The 10,344-nt window shown below is 37.9% G+C and overlaps 1 protein-coding gene and 1 long non-coding RNA gene across 2 annotated transcripts; one reads left to right on the top strand and one right to left on the bottom strand.

Moving 5' to 3' along the window:
• The first annotated feature begins 413 nt into the window (after positions 1-413).
• Positions 414-3,193, top strand: LOC105009168 (tissue factor). Its single transcript, XM_010868581.3, has 6 exons — positions 414-636; positions 1,322-1,436; positions 1,598-1,791; positions 1,885-2,066; positions 2,191-2,353; positions 2,697-3,193. Exons 1-6 carry the CDS (start codon positions 567-569, stop codon positions 2,852-2,854), a joined length of 882 nt encoding a protein of 293 aa, XP_010866883.2. The 5' UTR covers positions 414-566; the 3' UTR covers positions 2,855-3,193.
• A 1,835-nt stretch (positions 3,194-5,028) lies between these two features.
• LOC105009167 lies at positions 5,029-8,875 on the bottom strand. Its single transcript, XR_002196497.2, has 4 exons — positions 8,759-8,875; positions 5,613-5,997; positions 5,422-5,517; positions 5,029-5,308 (listed from the first exon to the last, which is right to left on the bottom strand). It is a non-coding gene; the product is annotated as an uncharacterized LOC105009167 (long non-coding RNA).
• Positions 8,876-10,344: the final 1,469 nt, after the last annotated feature.

Genomic DNA, 10,344 nt, shown 5'->3' on the forward strand with positions numbered 1-10,344 from the left:
AATTATCATCCACATACACGGCAACACCACTTGGACAAAACACACGCAGAACTGCCGTACTCTAATACTAGAACCGGTAGTAATAATAATGGCAATGTGTTGAGTTTAGTTATAATTATGATTACATTTGCTAATGATTATTTCGGACCGCGGTGCGTGGTTGCCAGCATATCTGAAAATTGGGGAGATATTTTCCCCGAATGTATATTATAATTACCGCCTTGCTATAACGTTGCCACGGCAAGTTACGGGTAATGTCCATAATCCGGATAACCATATATGGACAATAACCGATATGACAGAATACATGGATAGCGTGCTTAGCCAGTGACAAAACCCCATGCTCGAGTGGTGAGGTGGAGCTACTGATGTGAGTCAACCGGCATTTCCACTGGTCCTCATTGTTGTATAAAAGCCAGACACTAGGAGCTGTATGCCGTTATCTGATGCATTGATTTTTTGTCGAACATAGATAGCATCACGCGTTTTCGCCAGTATAAATTCGGTGTTCATCATTTGCGTTCTATAGTTAAGTGTCAACTGTAACGATTCGGATTACCACCATCATGGAAGTCAAGACTTTTGTTCAATTTGCAATTTTACTCTCATCGGTACTATTCACATTTGAAGCATCATGTAAGTTAAATTTTTCGAATTTATATCTCAAAAACATATAGGGAACTTTTTCAGATTAAACTGACTATCCGATTCGATATAATCCCTTGCCAAGTTTTGCATTCTACTCTCAGATGCACAACCAGCCTTGGCTCTCAATGCGAAAAAATAAGTTAATCTAAATACAGATACATTATATTTAGGGCTGCTCTGCGGATAATATCTTGATTATACATTTTTTGTCAATATGCCTATATACAATCCTCTATGAATGTATTTTTCTATTTTGGAGACAGCATAGTAATTTGTTTTGAGTTATTTAAAACCAGACAGGGTTTACCGTTTAGAAATAAAAGCACTTTTCTGTATCAAGCCACACATTCAAAGGATTAATATGTATTTCGACAAATGTACTTGTATTTAAGTAGTCTAGTATTTGGTCATTACTTGTGACCGTATGTACTGGTATAATGCATTTGCAGTTTGTTTCAGTTGTTTTAGATTGTTGTGCCATACATATAAATATATGGAGTTAGATACATAAAGGGCTTTGATTTCTAATGTGAAACATTAGAACTTAGATTCCAACTGATGGCATACATTGAACATTTTTCTTCAAGGTCCAAACAAATAAATAGGTAAGAAGAGTGTGTATCATGCAGAACACATAACTAATCAAGGGTTGTTTCTTGTTTCTGGGTGACAGGTGAGGATTATTTCCCTAAGGCAAAAGATATTCGATGGGTGTCCGTTAACTTCAAGACATTTCTAACATGGAGCCCTAAACCTATCAATTACACATATACAGTGGAATACTCAGTGTAAGTACATCATGTCTCTGCAATCTTTGCAGACACAAATCGCTGAATATCTCCTCAATAAAGTTTACAAACATAACACATAAAACACAACTACCACTTGAAGTGAATGACAGAAAAATCTGTTCAAGTTCACTGATGATGAACTGTTGTGTTGTCTTCAGGGTTGGCCAAGACAGACAGAGAAACCCCTACTGTATCCGGACCTCCGCTACAGAGTGTGACCTTACCAATGAGCTGCGAAACCTGAATAAGACATACACAGTCGACATCCTATCAGAACCACTACCTGGTGTGACCTCTGATCTTGTGGAGTTCCCCTTCAGCCAGGCGGAGAGGTTCTGCCCCTACAAAGACAGTGAGTGTCATTCCAATATTATTGCATTTAGGCTCATACGGGAACACAATTAAATTCCAGATTAAGCGTCTCTCATGTATCTCCTTTTTTCAGCTGAAATTGGAGGACCTGATTTTAAGATAGTACAGAAAGAAAACAAAACTAAGATCATGCTCCAAATTCAAGACCCTCTCACTCCCCTCTACAAAGATGGCCTACAGTTAACAATCAGAGACATCTTCAAAAATAAACTGGAGTACAAAATTATATACAGCAAAGCCGGGAGCACAGGAAGGGTGAGTTGAACAGCCAGACATGCATTTTTTGTGAATGTTTGCCCATGATAACTATTCCCTCCATTAACCCCTTGCTGGTCTATTGAGTGATAATCCTGTGTCTAATTACACCTTTTGTCAACAGAAAGAGAAGATATCAAACCTTATGGATGTAGAGCTGACTGGTCTGGATGAAGGAGAGAGCTACTGCCTCATGGTTGCAGCCTATATCCCATCTCGCTCAAAGAGACTTGGACAGTGGAGCAAGCCGCAATGCTCACCCAGAGAGAGGAAGACCCTCTTTGATGGTAAGAATCCCTACAGTGCACAAGGTCTTTTGGGGGTGGAGGGAACTTATGACAGACACATTTAAATAGAGTCAATTAAACATGTAGTGGATCGAGTTACTACAGAAAATATGATCTACAAATGTGAAATGCATCTGGGCAAATGTTAATAGCCCTTGTTAAATACATTTGAACATAAATCATTTAGCATATGCTCTTAAAACCTCAGCCCTGGCAGTGCATGTGTCACGCTATGTCAACTGAGCTACCCTGGATCAGTTACATGTAGAGAACAATGCTTAGCAACTTCAAGAACTGTAGAAAAGTAATTATCAGGTACTAAATACTTGTCTCTTTTTTTCAGAATTCACTGTTGGTGCGATTGCAGGTGCCAGTGGGCTAATGCTGGCTATTCTCATCATCTTCGTCACTCTAACTGTTGTGTGTTACAAACGCTGCTGCCGCAAAAAGGACATCATATTAGAAAAGAACAACCCTCATTTGAGTCCAGTGTATGTGTGATAATTCATGGTACTTTATTTGGAGCTGGACTCAATAACTTTACACAAATGTGTCTTACACTGGAAACTGTGAGGAAAAACCTGTTAATGTGGCCTTGTTAAAACTCATTATTAGCTGGTTCTTTCGATGGGTATATCCTTTTTTACATTTGTTTTGTACTAATGTTGAACTGGTAATTTAGAGGAACTGTTGAACAGATGAAGTACCTATATTTGTTTAGCCACAATGAAACAAATTAATGTAATTACTAAGCCATTTTTATTTATTTCATTTATTTTCAGAAAGTTAAATATCTATTGTATGTCTTCAAGATGTATTTTCTCATTTCTGGATGATATGTAGTTCATATTAAATATGATTCACCAAAGGACTGTGTTGCATGCACTTGGATTGGGATGAGTGAGGAACGCTAACAGTAGGAAAATATAACGAAATCATAGTTTAATTGATTTACATTTTAGAGTGGCCTTTTATTGTGGCCAGCCTATGGCACACCTGTGCAATAATCATGATGTCTAATCAGCATCTTGATATGCCACACCTGTGAGGTGGATGGATTATCTTGGCAAAGGAGAAGTGCTCACTAACACATATTTAGACAGATTTGTGAACAATATTTGAGAGAAATTGGCCTTTTGTGTACATAGAGAAAGTCTTAGATCTTTGAGTTCAGCTCATGATAAATGGGGGCAAAAACAAAAGTGTTGCATTTATCATTTTGTTCAGTGTAAAACAAGGGGGACTCTAACCACCTTAATAATTAAACAAGGGGGACTCTAACCACCTTAATAGTAAAACAAAAGGGACTCTAATCACCTTAATAATAAAACAACATCATGATAACATAACATAGAATAAGAAAATAAAATAGAATAAAAACTAAATAAAAACTAAATGGTAGATTCCGTGGTATATTCCATGAAAGAACCGGAGTAATGTGCTCTGTTCATGGGTCCTGGTTAACATTCTAGCAGCAACATTCTGAATTAGCTGTTTTACAGTTTTTTTGGGGGAGGCCAGTTATAAGGCCATTACAGTAGTCAACCCTACTAGAGAGTAAAGCATATATGGACTTTTTGGAGGAATTTCTTTGCATGTTACGATTACTGGCGGGTCAGTTTAATACAGATGGGCAGAGTCTTAGGCAGATTCCAGATCAGCTGCACAACTAGTTGAACTAAGATGGATGACCAGGTGGCCCATCATCACTGTGTAGATCTGCAACACAACCAGGTGGACTTTGACCAGGGACAACTAGGAGACATCAGGCCAGGTAATCCTAAAACACAGTCCAAGGACTTAAGTTATCTTAAGATTCAACAGGAAACCACAGTAATTAACAGGGGCATTTCTTAGATATAAAAGGATACCTCAGAATTCAGACTGACCATTGTCCCCTGGCACAAACAATTGCAGCATAAAAGACAGCAAACACAATTTTTGTCCTGACGTACTGACAACGTATGTATTGGTGCTGGTTTCGTACTGGTTAACAGTTACGTACCTACAATGTAAAAGTGAATAGGCTTATTTGGTTGTTACAACATATCTTGCTTACACTGTAATTTCTTTTCTAGTGCATTATGACAATGCTGTGTTTTTTAGGTCATTTCGTAATTTTCAAATATTGTAAGTCTTGACTTCGCCTTTTTTGTACTTAAAAAAGGATTCTACAGAGGCCAGTTTTTTTTTACATTCTGTCCATTCACAGATAAATTTGGCATATATCAAAGCCAAACACAAGCCTCAGTATGGCTAACCTAGATCTGGGCACATTCATCTACAAGCAGTCTTGAAAACAGTTTACATTTTCTTGTTTATCCAACTATTCATCCATAATTTTCTGACCCCTTAAAAGAGCATAATCTTCAATTACACATAGTACTGTAGATAAAATTCACTACCTATAACCTTGGGCACATTCATCTACAAGCAGTCTTGAAAACAGTTTACATTTTCTTGTTTATCCAACTATTCATCCATAATTTTCTGACCCCTTAAAAGAGCATAATCTTCAATTACACATAGTACTGTAGATAAAATTCACTATGAAATGTTTTATTATAATAAATGTTTATTAAAAACTTCAAACACACACACACAGAGCTCAGGAAAAATGTATGAATAACAGTTGCAAAATATACAGCTCCAGAAGAAATTAAGAGTCACAACATTTTAACCCTTCTGTTCCTCACTCCAATGTTTTTCGAAAGGAAAGAAAAAGGTGCAGTGGTCTCTTAATTTTTCCACAGCTGTATACAATTTCAGAACTTTGAACAGTAATCTGCCTTTATCCTTTAACAAGACAATGAAGGGTGTGCATCATGTTTTTCAGATTTTGGCTGATATGAAATAGGAATAGTCTTATTCGGTCACTCTTTCTCTCTGTCTGGGAAGGCAAGTGTGTTGTCATCTTCTGGCTGTACAGCTTTTTTTCTCTTGGACTCGCAGTGCCTGATCATCGACAATAAAGAGAAAAGGGTATCTGAGATCATTGGTGAATTAACTCATGTTACATTATTAAAAATAGTTATTAACTGTAATAATCACTAATTAATGGTAGTTACCTGCTGCTGTTGGCAGTGGGCTGGTGCCTGTTTAAGGACCTCTGAAATGGGAGACTCCACCACCTTCTCCTCCAGCCTAGCACCGCATGAAAGCCCCTGTAACGTAAAGAATATACATTATTTTATTTTTCTGATATATCAGCTTGTCAGTGAAATTCCAATACATGTTAGTCAACAAAAGGGGCATTCACCTGGACAAATGTTGGATTAGATCTGGAGTTTCAGCCATTATAGGTTCTGCAATTTATTACTAGCTTCTGTCCACATACTGAACTGCAGAAAGCTCTATTTTCTAATTAATGATTGACCAAATGTAATGCACTTTTTTTAAATGTAATTTTAATAACCAATGAAACAATATGTTGGAAGAATCTAATACTAATGTTTGCTAGCAAGTTATTCTTTTATAATTGAACGTTTGATGATATTGTAGACACTCATGTCAATAAGGGCAATTTCCCCCCATTTCCGTTGCAGGCTGTAGCAGCTCCAAACTTGACTGGTGGCAAGGGTCCATATTATTCGCCTGGTACAGTCTCCAGGATTAGCCTTGCCAATCAAGCTGAGATAGTTAATCTGTAACGTAACATAAGTAAAATCAAGACTTCAGTTGGGAAAAGAATGTGTGTAGTGTATTAGACAACATATGTGATTTCAGTATTTACTCAAGTATGAATTTCATTTTTTATTCTATTTAACCAGGGGGACCAATTCACCCTGGAAATTCACAAGTTTGCCAAACCAAACAAACGGGACATATATAAATTCAGTACATATAAAACATGCAAACATACATACACATACACAGTTAAAACATACACCTTTGTCAGTATAAAAATCCTTAGACATTAAAACAAACCGACTCAAGGGCTCTAAGGCATCCAAACGAAGTACCGACTGGAAATTTAGAAAATCACATTGTATGATTTTTAAATAATTAATTAGCATTTTATTGCATGACATAAGTATTTGATCACCTACCAAACAGTAAGAATTCCAGCTCTAACAGACCTGTTAGTTTTTCTTTAAGAAGCTCTCCTTTTCTCCACTCATTACCTGTATTAACTGCACCTCTTTGAACTTGTTACCTGTATAAAAGACACCTGTCCACACACTCAATCATACAGACTCCAACCACTCCACAATGGCCAAGAACAGAGAGCTGTGTAAAGACATCAGGGATATAATTGTAGACCTGCACAAGGCTGGGATGGGCTACAGGACAATAGGCAAGCAGCTTGGTGAGAAGACAACAACTGTTGGCGCAATTATTAGAAAATGGAAGAAGTTCAAGATGACTGTCAATCTCCCTCGGTCTGGGTACAAGATCTCACCTCGTGGGGCATCAGTGATCATGAGGAAGGTGAGGGATCAACCCAGAACTACACGGCAAGACCTGGTCAATGACCTGAAGAGAGCTGGGACCACAGTCTCAAAGAAAACCATTAGTAACACACTACGCTGTCATGGATTAAAATCCTGCAGCGCACGCAAGGTCCCCCTGCTCAAGCCAGCGCATGTCCAGGCCCGTCTGAAGTTTGCCAATGACCATCTGGATGATCCAGAGGAGGAATGGTAGAAGATCATGTGGTCTGATGAGACAAAAATAAATAAACACTTGCCGTGTTTGGAGGAAGAAGGATGAGTACAACCCCAAGAACACCATCCCAACCGTGAAGCATGGAGGTGAAAACACAATTCTTTGGGGATGCTTTTCTGCAAAGGGGACAGGACGACTGCACCGTATTGAGGGGAGGATGGATGGGGCCATGTGAGATCTTGGCCAACAACCTCCTTCTATCATTAAGAGCATTGAAGATGGGTCGTGGCTGGGTCTTCCAGCATGACAACGACCCGAAACACACAGCCAGGGCAACTAAGGAGTGGCTCCGTAAGAAGCATCTCAAGGTCCTGGAGCGGCCTAGCCAGTCTCCAGACCTGAATCCAATAGAAAATCTTTGGAGGGAGCTGAAAGTCCGTATTGCCCAGCGACAGCCCTGAAACCTGAAGGATCTGGAGAAGGTCTGTATGGAGGAGTGGGCCAAAATCCCTGCTGCAGTGTGTGCAAATCTGGTCAAGAACTACAGGAAACGTATGATCTCTGTAATTGCAAACAAAGGTTTCTGTACCAAATATTAAGTTCTGCTTTTCTGATGTATCAAATAATTATGTAATGCAATAAAATGCTAATTAATTACGCAAAAATATAATAGTTGCGCCAACAGTTGTTGCCTTCTCACCAAGCTGCTTGCCTATTGTCCTGTAGCCCATCCCAGCCTTGTGCAGGCCTATAATTTTATCCCTGATGTCCTTACACAGCTCTCTGGTCTTGGCCATTGTGGAGAGGTCGGAGTCTGTTTGATTGTGTGGACAGGTGTCTTTTATACAGGTAATGAGTGGAGAACAGGAGGGCTTCTTAAAGAAAAACGAACAGGTCTGTGAGAGCCGGAATTCTTACTGGTTGGTAGGTGATCAAATACTTATGTCATGCAATAAAATTCAAATTAATTATTTAAAAATCATACAATGTGATTTTCTGGATTTTTGTTTTAGATTCCGTCACTCACAGTTGAAGTGTACCTAATGATAATTACAGACTTCTACATGCTTTGTAAGACCTGCAAAATCAGCAGTGTATCATATACTTCTTCTGCCCTCGGTTGAGTGTGTGGCTACTCAGCCTATGCAGCGAGCTAAACATACAATAAGAGAAGATGGTTCCAGGAATGACAGAACAGTTTTTTTCTTAGTGCCTTTACTGAAGACCTCTCTTTTTTGATTGATTTGTAAAACTGTGAACATACAAACAAATGTATTAAAAATACATTTAACAAACCAAGACAAACAAATGTATTAAAAATAAATTTAACAAACCAAGACACATTGCTGTGAATTTAAATGCTGGAAATGTTCAAAATTCAAGATATAAGGATCACAAGATTACATTTTAAATAATTCAGTTTGTGTCAGCTTGCTACCATGTGATTGCAGAATATGCTACAGTTAATTGCAGTTTCAGCACACAGTATAACAGGACTTTTTAGTTAGATTTAGTAGAACATGAATTCGGCAACCCTTCGTGAAAGCTACACGTAAAACAAAGCTACTTGTTTACTTTTGACAACCTGAATGTACAACCTAACGACCTGAGTAGTGTGAAAAGCAGTGTTAACATCGACTTATAAGATATTGCGCACCACATACTAAACAGAAGCTAGCAACATTAGCTTGGCTAAGATCACGAGCAGCCTTTTGCTTGTAAGAGTTAAAATAACCTCTTAAGTAACAGAAAGGTAACACAACGTTTAGAAAACAAGATTAGCTATTAATTACTTACAGATTATGGCATGTCAAGCTTCCCGAAGATATAAGAGGTATGAGAGGAGTGAAGCATGTCAGCACCTCCGGACATTTTCTCACACTGCGTGTAACAAACTTTTAACCTGCTGCCTCAGCACATCACCACAAGCTCCGTGTAGCGCACGCAATATATAATAGAAGAACCCCAAAGAAACACTAACGGAGATACTGACCCCTAGTGGGAAAATAAAGAAATGCACCAGCGAATTAATAAAATGCTATAGATGCACAGAGGGACAGAATAATACTTGTTCTCCCCACTGTATATCAGACAGCAGTAAAGGGACTGTCATATCTGTTGCACATGAAGGTAGACAATGCAAGCAGTGAAGCTGCACACTCCAAACTGTTGCTGATTTTGAAATACTTTCAATTATACCACAGTATTGTTGAACACTCATTCCTGATTGGTTAAAAGTGGTCCTTAGAATGGGGATTCATTTTCCATATTTAAAACAGTTGAACAAGTTATTGAATATAAATGCTGATGTTTTGTAAATTGTCTTGGAAATAATTCTGCAGGAAAACGTGTCTGTGCTTTGTCCCATTGCATCTATTCTTTCCACGATAATGTACAGAATGTCAGCATTTATGTTAAATCTTATGTTTGCATTTGTTCTTTAAATAATTACATTTAAGAATACCATCCAACATGTCTGTCTGGCAGTAGTTTGCACCTGAAGCTTGAGAGAGAGATGCTGAGGGTCCATCGTTCTCTTTGGCTGTGTGGAAAAGTACAGTTATTAGTAATTACTTCCCATTGTTGTAAGTAATGTCATAGGAGCAGAATTGTGTCCATGCAATGGACACGTGACAATTTTATGTTGATATTGTGGATACTTATGTTTGTTCAAAAATTTTCTCATACATTTAATGTGCGTTCTTTGTGAAGAAAGGGTGCATGAGGGGGCTGGTTAGCTTAGGCTTCGAAAGAGGCAATTCGGAGAAAAATGTATCTATAAAAAAAATAAAAATACACTGCACTGCAATTAAATTGACTAATTAGTATGTTAATTTGTATTTGTCTATTTCTCTGTATATTTTTAAAATGTAAATATTGAAGATAAACATAGTTTCAAATTGGTCAAGAAGTACTTTGTGCAATCATACCTTCAGTGGATTTGGTAGTTTTCTTCAATGTCGCCTTGGCTAGTGTGCGTAGTCCATTGATGTCATGTAAATAAAATTTGTAACATGAAGGTAGCATGGAGAATCCTGTTTTCTATGAACAACATGTGATTTTGTACAAATGTTGAAGATATATCATTATAATCATACCTATAGTTTTTATTTTTCAATAAGCCAGAGGACACAGAGATTGGTTAAAATTCTGTAGATTTCTGTTGCCAGTGGAGATTGTGCCATACCCTCATCGCTGCTACTGTCCCAGTATTTCCTGGGCAATTGTACTGGCCGTTTGTCAGGCAGTGTTTCCTCTGCACTTTCCACAGCTGACTTAACTTCGGCAACTTTAGCCCACCTAACAGCTTTCGTAAAGTCATTTTAAAAATATGAAAATAAAATAATAATGGAAAGGAAAACTGTTTAAATTTGCAATTTCAT

Source organism: Esox lucius, chromosome 3 (genome assembly GCF_011004845.1).
Source record: "Esox lucius isolate fEsoLuc1 chromosome 3, fEsoLuc1.pri, whole genome shotgun sequence".
NCBI classification, from domain to species: Eukaryota; Metazoa; Chordata; class Actinopteri; order Esociformes; family Esocidae; genus Esox; species Esox lucius.